Source organism: Colias philodice, chromosome 26 (genome assembly GCF_061535455.1).
Source record: "Colias philodice isolate Cphi_HAF_F1 chromosome 26, ilColPhil1 Martin Lab GWU primary, whole genome shotgun sequence".
Classification (NCBI taxonomy): Eukaryota; Metazoa; Arthropoda; class Insecta; order Lepidoptera; family Pieridae; genus Colias; species Colias philodice.
Window position 1 is genome coordinate 5900101 of NC_143111.1, and position 15253 is coordinate 5915353.

Sequence of the window (15253 nt, forward strand, 5' to 3'; positions counted from 1 at the left end):
TTAGGAGTGTTTTATTTTTTAAGTTTGTGTTGCGAATATCATCCATAAAATATTAAAATATTAAAAATGTTGTGTGGTTTTATGAAACCACGGTAAAAGTGAAACTGTTCGAACGGTTCCGAACACTGCTTTGTGTAGCGCATGTCGCGTGACGGTCGGCTGCCGAGTAGGTATACCTACTCGGCAGCTGCGATACACGCGACATGCGCTACACAGACCAAAAAGTTTGAGACGATGTAATAAAAGTTTCACTTTAAAAAAAAACATGCTCTAGCAATTGAAAAACTTTCGACATTGATTTATTAAACAGTGAACTAACAAAATATCACTACTAATCTCAAAGACATTCCCATAGCGCCATCTAGTATCTCATAATGAAACTAAAGTAACATACAAACTGTTCGCCTATTTCGACACACCACGTATCTGTCAGGATGGCCGAGCGGTCTAAGGCGCCAGACTCAAGGGAAACCTTGCCTGTCAAACAGGTACTGAGCTGTTCTGGTCCTCTCTGAGGGCGTGGGTTCGAATCCCACTTCTGACAAAACTTTTTTGTATTTTTTTAATGCTTAAAATTAGAAAATTACTGTAGAAAACAACATGGAAAAATATTACGATATTTTTACCATGAAATATATTTTTTTACAAATTTTTCTATTCAAATGAACATTAGCGGAAAATTGAAGTAAGTTTTTTTTATAACTGTGATTTAGTTATTTCACGCTAGCGTGTAAAATTGCTTCAATATAATAATAACCATAAACGAACAGAATATCAATCAAATAATATTTGTATAACTTATAAGACTGTTGTTTCCGTGTGGGAATATTTTTTATTGTAAGTAGTATTCATATCGCGTGCGTGTATAATTTAGCTTTAGAATATAGATGTTGTTTCAAAATATTATGCTTATTAATTAATAATTAATTAATGATTCCAGGTGCAGTGCGTGTGTGATGCGCGCTACAGTGCTGCTGCTCGCGGTAGCACTCTGCCGCGCGGGCTCGCTCGACTCCGAGCTAGGTGTTGGGAAATCTATTAATATATTTATGAGGTAATTATACCTATACAATTTAAATATATTGGCTAAGATAAAATATTAAGAAAATTATGACTAGTAAACAGGGAGAAAATAAATATATAATAATTATGTAGGTACTTTAATAAGTACATACTTGAATTTTCTATTTTAAATACTTGAAATATTTCTTTATGGATGCCCATTTTTATAATTAGAAGAGTATTAGGTATACTAATTTTAAAGACGTCATCACACAATGTTTGACTATAAGTTATATATAAAAAAAAAAAAATGCCGATGAAAAAAAATGCCAAAGATGCCAAAAATGGTTGTCCACAAAGTCGGAATTTATTTTTATTTTTCGACAGTTGCCGGGGTAAAGGTCATTTGATTTTGTACGGCATCTGTGTCATACTATTTCTATACTACTTTTAATCAATTATTCCGCAACGCCGTACAAAAATCATGGAGACAAGGGGAGAAAATCTCTACCTGAACCTTCAAATTCTCATCTGCACTCCGGTGGACAGCTTACAAGTGACGTTATAGTGCTGAATCTTATTATTTTATGCTCTTATATCGTTCTAGATAGGTCACCTGGTGGGTCAAATGACCCATAATTTTTTCAACACGGGCCTGTAGTCTAATAAGTTATAAGTTTCAAATTAAGAAAATATGTGTAGGTAATAATTATTGTTAAATAACTCTTTGGATTTTTCACAGTATCTATTATTTACCTCAAGCTTGCTATAAATAAAATCATAAATTCCAATTAATTAACACTCTAATACTAAAAATCATATTCGCATAAAAAGTATCTTAGCATATGACCTATAAATCTAGCATTGTCATAACATTTTATATCAAGTATTTATGATCTAAGTAACTCATAACTCCTAACAAATTATGGCTCTTGGTCTATCGGTCTATAGTATCAAATAATAACTAAAATGGCACCAATAATAATTCCATTCCCACCGTCTATAACACCTGAGAATGCAGTTATGGCCCTTTGTCCAATTCCTTATTATACCATCATTTGTTTATCATTGCAGATGCATATTATTATTATGTGCAAATAATGCATCATGTACATCATAATGCCATAGGAATATTACAACAATTATACATACTCTGCTCATATCATACCAGTTACCTATATATAATAAGAACGACTATATATACTAGATGCTTCTGGAACATTCGATATACTTAGTCGAGTAAATAATCGGATCACATATTTGTATGATGAAAATGATACGCTATGGATACGGAATGCACATCATGATAGGAGCTAGGCATATTCCTATTCCTAAAGCAAAAAACAAATACACATCATTCCTATTCCTATAGGAATTCCTATTCCTATTCCTCCTTTCCTATTCCTATTTTGTTTTTTGACGGCTAAATAAACAATTAACATTATTCTTTTATATCGATACGATTTCTTTTTTATCTTAACTAAGCTCCTAAATTAAAGACCACTAGTCATGAAATAGTCTTAGGAAATTCTGAAAAAAACGTCATTTATTTAAATTGATACCAGAAAGGAATTAGCTTTACAATGTAAACTTCAAATTACTACTGGATTAAAAATACGTCATGTACACGTGTTTTTGCAACAAATAATTATTCACAACGTAGGTAGAATCATATTAAATCATATTGCATAATCAATTATTATTGGCATACAGATGACAAGTGCATACATCACACATATCTATTGAGTGACAAGGCATGAGAATATGCTAATGTTTAATTAAAATATTTAAAAATATGTATCATAATGTGGTAATTGGTCAATAAAATACCATAATAGATTAAATAGTTTACCAACAAGGGTTTAGTATAATATCTGTTACAAACAGGTCTGATTTGAATAGATATAGGCCTAGTTTTTATGCAATATGCCAGAACTCAGAAATCTCTCAATGAATTAATTGCTATGTTATATATCGTTAATAGGAAAAGGTATGGTAATTGAAAACAAATTAGGTATAATTTATTTTTTATTTTTTATCAAGCAACATTGTTTCAGACACTGACTTAATTTATATTTAAAAATATCTAACATGTATAGGAGAACAAACAAAATATGTTTATATAACACAAACAAAACAATTAAAAAATAATTCATTTCGAACGCCTACCGCATTCTGCAATATATAATTTTGTATAATTCAAACAATGCGTTGCTAACAATTATTACCTTATTTGTATAAAAAGCTCATTTATAGAATAACAGACTGCTGATATTTAATATTGTTATCTAATCACATGCCAACAATTATAGTGTTTATTTCATTATTGGAATAAAGGTTCAGTGTTTTTATAATCGTATCTTTGAAATGTTATTCGTAGGTTAATAATTTGTCACCACAAAATTTTCTAAAAATTATAGTCAGATGTCATTCATATTTTTGCTCTGTGCCTATGCGCTTTCGAATTGCACGCCTCATAAGCGAAGCGTTGAGGTGGGTACTACTGTCACTTCGCGCAAAACATCTGATTTTTCAAACTTAAAATGTCTTTATGTATCATACATTGCACTTGTAAGATAATACATACACACACATATTAAGAAAAAACACTATTTTTAACGTTCATGATATTTTTGATGTCATTTTTGTTATTTAAACTAGTTAAAAAACAGTTTAAAAAAGTTCTGTCTTGGACGTCCGTGTGTCTGTATGTGCGGATCCTTTTTCTTGTTAACACGATAGCGACCGAAATACTTTACTAATCGAGTCTTTTTTTTTCTCTTACGTTTGAGTATGCTCAGGAATAGAACCCTTTCATTTTTCAGGGTCTGATTCGATGTGGTTTAATTGTTATTAAATAAACAAAAATAATAATTAATAAATATTTATTAAAAAAAAATTATGAGGCGTGCACTTTTGGATTTTCCAAATTATTTATGTTTTCACGCGAAAAGGTAGAAAGTAGAAAAGATGTAGGTTTCACATTTCGAGTGAAAACACATATCGTTGCCATAATATATTATGTCCAAAACATTCCATACCTTCAAGAACCCGTTTAGATTAATTGGTTTAGAATTATATGGCGCTATCCAGAAAACACAGAAATACTCAAGGCGCTCTCCAAAGATCTCATAAATACGCAACATAATTCTTCTATCCAAACCTTTACAGATATGGCTACCTCAGCATATGCATGCGAGTGGTGCCTCGTAACGACACAGAAGGCTGGGTGTTCCGGGAGCCCACGGTATCCGTCTTCAGAGACGTCGAGAAGTACGCGCTTGCGCCGAAACCGCGGCAGGCCAAGACGCTGTTCGACGGCGACTTTCATATGGAATTCTGCGATAACTTGAAGCAGTTGTTGCAAGCGTACTTTAGGGATTTTAGCTTTGAGAGGTTGGTATTTAATGTTATGGTTTTTATGTGATGAATAATGAATGTAATAATAATGATAAACACGAAATATTTTTAAGCACCGATTCTTCTTAGTTCCACAATTTATATCATTGGTCAGATTCCTCAACTTCATTCTTCACACTGCTTTAGTCAATATTTTAACAATAAACATTGTATAATTTAAAATGGGACCTTCTTATACTATCAAAAAATAAAAGGAATGCAATATGTATGTACTATTCTATAAAAAAAACCCGTAAACCCGCAAAAACTCTCTGACCATACTCTGAAACTTATGGCAGACCGGCGCTCTATGCCACTGCGCACATCTGAAGATGCTAAGTCATATAGGCAGCTCAATAGACGGATATCTAAATCTCTGCGACACGATATTCGCTCCTTTAATGCTTCAAGCATTGAGGAAGCGATTAAGCGAAACCAAGGCTCGAAAGTGTTTGCAAGAGATATGTCTATTGGGCAGAGCCGGCTGACGAAGCTGAAGACAGACCGTGGCGTAGTAGTGTCGGCCAAGTCAGAGGTATTAGGAGAGGTCGAGAGGTTCTACCGGCAGCTTTACACCTCAGTTGCCAAGCCTGTTAATAGTCCGGCGAAAGACCCAAGAGCCCGACTAACCCGACATTTCACCGAAGATATCCCGGACATCAGCCTGTACGAGATTAGGATAGCTCTGAAACAGCTTAAGAACAACAAGGCGCCGGGTGAGGACGGAATTACCTCTGAGCTACTGAGAGCGGGTGGAAAACCAATCCTCAGAATGCTCCAGAGGCTATTCAGTTCCGCCTTGCTCGAGGGCACAACGCCTGAAGCATGGAGCAGGAGTGTGGTTGTTCTGTTCTTCAAAAAGGGAGATAAGACCCTATTGAAGAACTACAGACCGATATCACTCTTGAGTCATGTTTATAAGCTGTTTTCAAGGGTTGTCACGAATCGTCTCGAACGCAGGTTAGATGACTTCCAGCCTCCCGAACAAGCCGGTTTCCGTAAAGGCTTTAGCACCATAGACCACATCCACACGCTGCGGCAAATTATACAGAAAACCGAGGAGTATAATTTGCCACTATGCTTAGCGTTCGTGGACTATGAAAAAGCCTTCGATTCGATCGAGACCTGGGCCGTATTAAGGTCTCTCCAGCGGTGCCGTATTGACTATCGGTACATCGAAGTATTGAGAAGCTTGTACGAACGCGCCACAATGTCAGTCCGAGTACAAGATCAGTGCACAAAGGCAATCCCATTGCAGCGCGGTGTTAGACAAGGCGACGTGATCTCGCCCAAACTTTTTACCGCTGCTTTGGAAGATGCTTTCAAACTGTTGGAATGGAAAGGACTTGGCATCAATATTAACGGCGAGTACATCTCTCATCTTCGTTTTGCCGATGATATCGTAGTCATGGCAGAATCCATGGAAGACCTTAATGCAATGCTCGATGACCTCTACAGAGTTTCACAACAAGTGGGCCTTAGCATGAACATGGACAAGACGAAAATCATGTCGAATGTCCATGTTGTGCCCACTCCAGTCTCTGTTGGAAACTCTACTCTCGAAGTTGTTGACGAATATGTCTACCTCGGACAAACGGTCCAATTAGGCAGGTCCAACTTCGGGAAAGAGGTCAATCGTCGAATCCGACTCGGATGGGCAGCGTTCGGGAAGTTACATAACATCTTTTCATCCAAAATCCCTCAGTGCCTGAAGACAAAAGTCTTCGAGCAGTGTGTGTTGCCAGTGATGACATACGGTACAGAAACGTGGTCTCTAACCCTGGGCCTTGTGCACAAGCTCAGCGTCGCTCAACGTGCTATGGAAAGGGCTATGCTCGGAGTTTCCCTACGAGATCGAATCAGAAATGAGGAGATCCGTAGGAGGCCGATCCGATGGCCGTTGGGGCAGAAAGGTTCTCGAATGGAGACCACGTACTGGGCGACGAAGCGTGGGACGACCACCCACAAGATGGACAGACGACCTGGTCCGAGTGGCAGGGAGCCGCTGGATGCAGGCCGCCGGTGACCGGTCGTGGTGGAAAACCCTGAGGGAGGCCTTTGTCCAGCAGTGGACGTCCCACGGCTGAAACGAACGAACGAACGAACGATTCTATAAAAAAATTAATATTCAATCCAGAATCAATACCATATTTACTAGTTAACGAAGGCTACAGCCATTTTCCATTTAAGCCTATAAGTAGCAACTTCAATGTTATTAATTTTATCTAATACTAGCTGTGCTCCGCGGTTATACCCTCAGTGATCCGCTCCTGTTGTCTCAGCGTGATGATATAATTATAGCCTTCCTCCATAAATGGGCTATCTAACACCGAAAGATTTTTTCAAATCGGACCAGTAGTTCCTGAGACTAGCGTTCAAACAAACAAACACAAACAACCTTATAATCTTAATATATATAAATCTCGTGTCACAATGTTTGTCCTCAATGGACTCCTAAACCACTTAACCGATTATAATAAAATTCGCACACCATGTGCAGTTCGATCCAACTTGAGAGGTAGGATAGTTTAAACATGTAGATACCACGGGCGAAGCCGGGGCGGACCGCCAGTATTAGTATAGATTTAAATTAAAACTAACACCCCCTTAACTAAATGCAGGTTAGAACGACCCTGGCGCGCCTTCACCGCGGGCTGGCCCACGGACATCATGGCGCGGAACTTGGGGATCAACTCGTCGTTTATCAATGGGGATCATTGTTATGTGCTGGTTAGGGTGTCTAGGTAAGTATTGTTGTGGATACCAACAATATAGAATATGGTCCGAAAAAAAAATTGTTACTTACAAAAAATACAGAACAAGATACATTCATTCTTATATTACATCTTTTCTACTTCTTTGCGTATTTTCCTCTTTGGGTAAATATTCGTTAGTTCAATCATTAGCTACCTATAGCAAATATTTTGATGGTATATAAAGCAAATTTAAATAGATTAAACGATTTATGATGTTTCTAGATTTGCATAAAAGATCGATAAACATTCACGCTATTAAAATTTTACCAGAAATAAATAGAAATTATTGTTATAGACACTTACCGTTATCCAATTTCTACTTCATTTTAAAAACTAATATCGAACAATAATACTAATACCAAAAACAAATACCAATTCCAGATTTCGCGAAACAGCCAAGCTAAGCGACTTGCCACCAAACATACCAGTAGAGGATGTGGTATTCGAAGCCATTCAAGACACGACTATTGGAGACACGGTGTCTATAGCTGACTTTATTAGGAAATATGGATCACATTATATAGCGTCTTATATAACGGGGAATTCATTGTATCAGGTGAGAAAGAACTATTAAATATACGAAATTATTTTACATACCTATAACTTTAAGATGGAATTTTTGATTTTGGATCTATGTATCTAAGTAATTAAAATATTTACTATTCTTCAACATATTACTAGTAGGTTGAGCAATTGATTTGGATTTTTTATACATTTAAAATCTCCTTGACACTTAGATAAGCACAAAGATTTAAATTCAGTCCTCATACTTCTGACCTATTTATTGAAAAGTTGCCTATAAATGTCGAAGTTATGTGTCACACAATTTTACATAGCAAAATTATCAATGTATAAAGTATCCGAGTTTGTTTTCTAAACACGCCTCACGTTCAACACCATGCTCTTTGTCACGAGTCACGATATAACGTGATTTCAAATATATCACAATGTCCAGTTTCTTCATGTAGAGAAGTCAACACAAAGAATATTAGAATCAAGCCTTATTAGACAGTTTCATTACCTTTAGTAAATTAGGAATATGACCTATAAATTTGGTCAGTTACGTCAGGAATCGAACCAAGTTTTAACTTTTAACCACTGTACCAAGAAGACGGTCCTGCAATTGGCTAATATGATCCTTATTAGAAACAAAACTATGGAATCTATTCATCAAATATAACTCTGAATTCCTCTGAAAATGCTTAAAATAAACAGGCTTAAAGACAATTAAACCTCTGTAAAGAGTAAAGACGGAAGGTTAAATGAATCAAGCCAACTATATTTCCATAGCATTAAAAACTAGTTTTTATGAAGCAGGTCTCAACAATCCAAAACTATTACATAAGTCTAACCGAAGCTCTTCCCAGGTATTCGTGTTTTCCCGGGGCGTGTACTCCCGGATAAAAGAGCGGGTAAAGTCCCGGGGTGTGACCGACATTCCTCCCGCGGAAATGAACAATTTCTTCTCCCCCCTTTACGCGGAACATGTTGGCGCTGTCAAGGTTTGATGTTTCGGATTGGTCCTACGCTTTTCTTCGTCATTTCATTTCAGATTACGATGTTAAAGCAGTATTAATTCCAGGGTGGAAAAAGGACAAAACTATATAGGTCGTATTATAGTGCCATCACTTTTCCATACTGGAAGTAATACTGCTTTAAGACATCATGGACAATTTCAGAACTTCGAATTTCCTTCACCCTACAGATGATAAAAGATTTAAAGACATCGTACTTCTGCATTCATGTATAAAATTACCTTATAGAAAACCATAGAATCAATCCCGAATATAACATTGCATCATGACCGCTTCACTATCACGTCAACACCATAAACTTCTTTTCTATTCTATACCATTGGCATGACATTGCACTTTCATTCCACAAAAATAGACAAGATAAACGAAATAAGAAAAGAAGCTTATCAGTCCTCGAGTCCACGCCCGTAGAAAAAAAAAAGTAAAAATAAAATCGTGAATCTTGTCTATGCTCTCACTCCAGGTGTTTGTGTTCTCTAGAACCGCATACTCTATGATCAAAGAGAGACTTAAAAGCAAAGGCGTTGCCGATATAACCGCCAAAGAGCTGGAGGGTTACTTCTCGCCGTGGCAGGCTAAACATATCGGCCAGATTAAGGTAAAACTATCCTTGTGACGATAACCTGAAAGACCAATTTTCACTGGCATCAATGACATTGTCAGACCATAGATTTCAAATGCATTCCATTTTCGAATCGTTCTATTTTTTATATGGCGGGAATATCCACGAATTGTGATTTTGTGTCATATCAGGATTAATTATAATTATTACAATTTTGTGTGTATTCCTGCCATAATGTTTTGTCCGTCTATTCATGGCATGTGCATGATCACATTTTTTAGTTTGAAATTTGAACGTTTTTAATATTTCCCAATCTTGATGTTCTTCTCTTAAAGAGATTATTTTTTCTTTGATACCTTTTTTAATTATTTAGATCATTTTTTAATAATGCCTTCCAAATAATTTTCTTTTAAATCCTATAAATGTAATGAAAAAAAATCTAAGATTTTCTTTACCAAAATAATGTATTAACTTTAGTTTTTACTATGGAAGATTATATGAAGCTTACTTTACATTTACAGGTGGCGAGTGGTAACAAAACAGTGGAAAGTTGGGCTATGAAACGATTGCGGGTACATTACTATATATTTTCGTACCCGAGTCTACTTAAATTGCACGGAGAGCCAGCCCTATTGAGAAATCTAGACACGTTGTTAGGAAATGAAGCCTTATTACAATTAGAATTAAAGACATTATCGCCTGCGTTCAAGGACGATAAAAAGAAACAGTGGTTCGAAGAAGTCATAGACAATTATTTGAAATTATGGGAAAGTAACATGTGACGGTGCTTAAATTGTGTTGTGGAAAAGACATTTTAGTTAAAAAATTATTGATTCTACAAGATTATTATTTTTGATTCTGTGATTGATTTGAATTTGATTGTTTTAGATTCACCAGTGTAAGTACAAAAGTCAATTTTGAATATTCGTCCAATTTTTATATAAAAAATATATTTAATTCCATAGTATAAATGTGATATGAGAGAATATAATAAATAATATTTTTATATACATTTATGGCAAGATGCCTAACTGCCAAGTATTTCATGCTTTTAATTTCTATATTTATTTATTAAAGCGCCATCTAGTTGCATTCTATAGAACTCTTTTATGTAAGTGCAATATGTAAAGTATTATTATGATCATAAAGATGATTACAGTCTATGTAATGAAAGAAATCCTGAATACATTTTAAATACGAAATATTTGTACATCAATTCTGGGACCCAGATAAATTGTATTTTTTGTTAAAATTGTCTGTAAAATTACCTATCATTGGATTTCTTTCAACCAATATTAAAGCCAGCTGTTTGTTTTAAATAGATTTATGTCAGAGACCTACTTATTAGTTTGATTAAATTGATAAATTCTGATTATTAAGATTTTAAATGAACACAAATGAGCCTGCACATTGTATACTACAGAATAATATACTAATTTTAATTAATACCGAAGACATCCCTAAAAAAATATCATTATAAAGTGGTTCAATTACATTTCGTTCTAACTTTGACAATTAATGACTGTCAAAATGACAGTTCCCGCATATAAATGGGGTTGATATACTTTTCTATCGAATACTCTTTTTTATCCTGAACTTTATCCTGAAAAATAAACGTCATGTTCAACGAAAGTCTTTCTTCCATGAGCAAAATTATTTGAAACTTAAACATTTTAAATAACTAAATAGTATACAATGTGTAGGTATTAATCTTTTAGTTAATAAAAAATATGCCAATAGCTACCTTTCTACTTATTTATTATAAATAATATTCTACAAGCACAACACGGGATCAAACTTGATAGTGCATTTAATGTTCTAGCTGTTAAAAATGATTGTGATGTAAATATGTAGTTTGTAAGGAGAATAAAATATTTTATGACTTCGCTTTTGTTTTATTATCACCTTATATAATTCTGAAATAAGATTTTATAATTTACACCTACATATAATTTATATCATTAGTTACACTTAAAGACTAATAAATTTTTTCATTTTATCTTCCAACACTATAATATGACTATCTGTGCCACGTGGTTTCACCCGCAGAAAAACCAGCGGACAAAAGCAAGTAGGTACTTTATAACTTAAGTGTTATTCCGGGTACATAAGCTAAATTACTGCCAAATAGTATCACAATCCGTCGAGTAGTTTTTTCGTGAAAGAGTACCACATACTATATACATCCATTCTCACTGAGAATGGATGTTTCTCACAAACTTTTGGATTTATAATATTAGTAGAAAGCAGGATAGGATAATGCTAATTACATATTACATTCATAGCTATTTGATACACATTAAGGATTTAAACATAAGGGACTATAATTTTACTTAGAATTTAAGTTATGAATACTTTTGAACTAACATGGAAGGCATAGATTACAGAACCAGCTATATACCTATATATGTAGGATCGGGGCCAAATGAAAAACACTTTGAACTTCTTGAGATTTATTTTCGGACCACAATCTTAATTTTTAGAAAACATCTTACAGAGAAACAGCCGTCTTCACCCACGATCCCAATGAAAAGAGAAAGATCATTCCTCATTCGCTCTCTACTTCACATTCACATTCACTCATTGATTCGCTCATAGTTCTTCCATTCTAATCATCGTTCAGAAAGTAATCTTACACGTTCAGAAACATCAATTAATCATACATCTCACCTCATCATCCCACACTCGGCCATTCCTGCACCATGTCTGCCCTCAGACATGCACACACAGTCATCAGTCATTCATCATCATCATCATCTTCCATCATCAGTCATCATAACACCGTATTAACACAAACAATTATAGAGTTATACAAACAATCTTACAAGTATCTTTAAATTTTTTAAACTTTCCGCATAAACAAAAACTTACAAATATCTTTAAATGTTTAGAGTTCATACTTATTAAACAAAAACAAAATCTTACAAGTTTCTTTACACTTTAAAACTTTCAACTTAAACAAAAACAATAGTACCGTTCTACTTTAAATACTCATAACAAAATAAACCTTTAAGAAAACATTACATTTTCAAATAAAATCAAAACTTACAAAACCTTTCTATAGTTAATTACTAAGTTTAAATAAACTTAAAGAAAAACTTTTTCTTACATCTTGTTACACAAAATATAAATAAAGACTTTAAACAATAAACCTTATTGTTTTATTTAACCCATGACCTTTCCTTCTTAGTAGTGTAGTTAACACATACAACTTTAACATGTATCACAAGATAATAATTTGAGCAATAAATCTTATAAAATAAACAAATCTTCCACCTTTCTTTCAAGCATAGTCTTTCATACACATTATTATAGAAAAATATATAAGTCTTCAGAATAACCTGAAACAGATAAAAATGTTAAGGCAAAATAAAACAGTATTCTGATGCTCTTTGTAAAACTTGTTTCAGTCTCATAACAGCTTGCTGTTCATCTCGAGCTGGAATCAACAAATCATCGATGAATATTATGATAATTCCCGATGCAATCATATCTCTGAAAATTGTTGTTATTAATCTCATAAACACTTTAGGACAAGTAGCTAACCCAAAAGGTGCTCTCAAAAATTCATATTGTCCTGTCGGGGTGACAAAAGCTGTATATTTGCATGACTCTTCATTTATTTTCAAATGAAAATATCCATTCTTTAAATCTAAGGCTGAATACACTTTAGCGCTTGCTAATTTATCTATAAGATCGTCTACTATTGGAAGAGGATATTCATCTTTTAAAATCTTTTTGTTTAACAGTCTGTAATCAATACAAATCCTAATTGAACCGTCTTTCTTTTTTACCAATACCAGAGGACTAGCAAAATCTGAATAACTTACCCTTATAATGCCGTCTTTTAACCATTCTTGAATCTGCTTGTCAACCTCGTGCTGCTCCTTAGGTGACAGTCTGCGTGGCCGCTGTGCAACAGGTGTCTCATCCATCAAAGTAATTTTCAGTTCCACTGGAGCTTCCTTTGTTTGCTGTGGCATGTAGCTGTCAACTAACCTCACTACTTCATCTTTCACACTTTCATTACTTACTGTACCTACAAGATCAACAGTAGAGAAAAAACAATTAATTTTCGTCATCCAACTTTCATCTTTCGGAAATACAAACACTGTTCCTTCATCCATTACCATAAAAACATTGCTCAAGAACGCACGACCTACAATAGCACAGTAAGGCATACAGTCATTAGGTACAATATAAAATGTCTCTTGTTCGAAATCACGCCCGTCTATTCGTAACTTCACAACACAATGTCCAAGTGTTTTAACTTTTGCACTGCCGAGACCGGTGAGTACAACGTTGTCGTCGTATTTTGGGGTACACATCGATAAATAAACGTCCTCGTTGACCAAATTCACGTCGCTACCACTGTCCATGAGCGCTGTGGTTTCAGTATTATTCAAAATTATTTTTTTCAAACGACTTTCTTCACTTAAACTTTTCTTTATTAATTCGTCATTGTTTACAATCTTCATAACCTGTTGAGACTTGTCATCTGTCAACTGATTAATAGAAACTTCATTGCAATCATAGTCAATCATTCGTTCATTATTTCTTATGCCGCCATCTTGACCGACAAACTTCAGATCGAAACTTGATTCGCCGACAGATCCGAACATCGTTCTTTTCATACTTCTGATTTGTTGCGATTGAATTTCGTTCTTATCGCCGCCGCTTGCGCTGACGCCATCTTGTTTATGAATGCTTCTATTTTCAAATCTTGATGCGCCTGTTTTTTTCAGATCACATGCTGATGCTATATGTCCGTATGAGTTACAACGAAAACATTTAGCTCCTTTTTCTTTGTTAGGGCAGCTTGATGAGGCATGCCCGTGATCACCACAATTATAACAACGAAATGTGTTTCTTACATGAGATGAATTCGAATATACACTTGTAGGCTTATCTTGACGGTCTTGACTGGGACTAATTTTATTCGTTTTTGACTTTACTAACTCATAAATTTTCAGCTTTTCTTTTAATTCCGCATACGTCTTAATTCCATATAGCATAATCTTACTGGATTCATCATCAATAATACCGTCAACTATGTACTTTATAGTCACGTAATCAGCTAATTTGCCGCGCTTACCCATCTCCTTCATGATAAGTAGATAATCAATGCAACTTTCGTTCGGCTTTTTCGTTCTCGCACTCATTAATTCATGTACCGTTTTCGTATCCCACGTAGATGGAAATTCCTTTACTATTTCTTCCGCCAGCTCCTGCCATGTCTTGAATGGTCGTTCCGATTTAAGCCAAAGAAGCGCCGTCCCGCTTAGTGATCGCCTGGCAACAAGAAGTTGCTGTAATGGTGTCCATTGAAATATTAATCCATTATCTTCGATATCTTGAATCCACTTGTGTACAGGGTAATTAGAGTCTTGTCCGGTAAATTTCGGTATAAGGTCCGCCGTCATGAATAGTGTGTTCTGTTGCTGCTGTGTGTCGCCGCCATTTTGTTTAAATTCTTTCCTTCCTTCGTCTTCAATATTAAAACTGCTGCTGTTTCTCTTGTCCTTTTTTCCCATCTTTGCGTCTTTCTTATAGTTGTCGTCTTATTGGAATACGTCTTATTAGTCGTCGTCGTCTTGTTAGCATGAAAAGTTGTACCACGCCGCGCCGCCTCGCCCGGTGAGATAACCTAACTTTCCCGCTGATCGTCTTTCCGTCGTAATCTTTGATTTTCCTCTTTCAATTGGACGAGCCCCCAAGATTGTAGGATCGGGGCCAAATGAAAAACACTTTGAACTTCTTGAGATTTATTTTCGGACCACAATCTTAATTTTTAGAAAACATCTTACAGAGAAACAGCCGTCTTCACCCACGATCCCAATGAAAAGAGAAAGATCATTCCTCATTCGCTCTCTACTTCACATTCACATTCACTCATTGATTCGCTCATAGTTCTTCCATTCTAATCATCGTTCAGAAAGTAATCTTACACGTTCAGAAACATCAATTAATCATACATCTCACCTCATCATCCCACATAT

At 35.1% G+C, this 15253-nt stretch overlaps 2 protein-coding genes and 1 non-coding gene across 6 annotated transcripts in view; 2 read left to right on the forward strand and 1 right to left on the reverse strand.

Moving 5' to 3' along the window:
• The window catches only part of tsl (membrane-attack complex domain containing protein torso-like), a 45483-nt gene extending 34344 nt beyond the window's left edge, over positions 1 to 11139 (forward strand). Inside the window, exons 2-8 of one of the 4 annotated variants that reach the window (XM_089711522.1) lie at positions 941 to 1054; positions 4174 to 4398; positions 7023 to 7145; positions 7539 to 7713; positions 8525 to 8659; positions 9156 to 9290; positions 9776 to 11139. In XM_089711522.1, coding sequence (XP_089567648.1) covers positions 941 to 1054; positions 4174 to 4398; positions 7023 to 7145; positions 7539 to 7713; positions 8525 to 8659; positions 9156 to 9290; positions 9776 to 10036 — 1168 coding nt within the window. In that variant the 3' untranslated portion in view covers positions 10037 to 11139. The remainder of the gene's footprint in view (positions 1 to 940; positions 1055 to 4173; positions 4399 to 7022; positions 7146 to 7538; positions 7714 to 8524; positions 8660 to 9155; positions 9291 to 9775) is intronic. The other 3 variants (XM_089711520.1, XM_089711519.1, XM_089711521.1) reach the window with 3 other exon arrangements.
• Positions 429 to 544, forward strand: TRNAL-CAA (transfer RNA leucine (anticodon CAA)). Its single transcript has 2 exons — positions 429 to 466; positions 500 to 544. It is a non-coding gene; the product is annotated as a tRNA-Leu (tRNA).
• Positions 11140 to 12627: 1488 nt separating the features above from the next.
• LOC149476933 (uncharacterized) lies at positions 12628 to 15253 on the reverse strand. The gene is made up of 2 exons (XM_089711538.1): positions 13085 to 15253; positions 12628 to 12693 (listed from the first exon to the last, which is right to left on the reverse strand). The coding sequence occupies exons 1-2, from the start codon at positions 14786 to 14788 to the stop codon at positions 12667 to 12669; spliced, it is 1731 nt and encodes a 576-aa protein (XP_089567664.1). The 5' UTR covers positions 14789 to 15253; the 3' UTR covers positions 12628 to 12666.

What these genes read in the sequence shown, in the direction of transcription:
- LOC149476933 (XM_089711538.1), bottom strand. Translation starts at nt 14,788, where the DNA reads ATGGGAAAAAAGGACAAGAGAAACAGCAGCAGTTTTAATATTGAAGAC. An exon ending in TAAAAGACGGCATTATAAGG is followed by an intron (nt 12,694 to 13,084) that starts GTAAGTTATTCA and finishes TGTTGATTCCAG; the next exon opens with CTCGAGATGAACAGCAAGCT.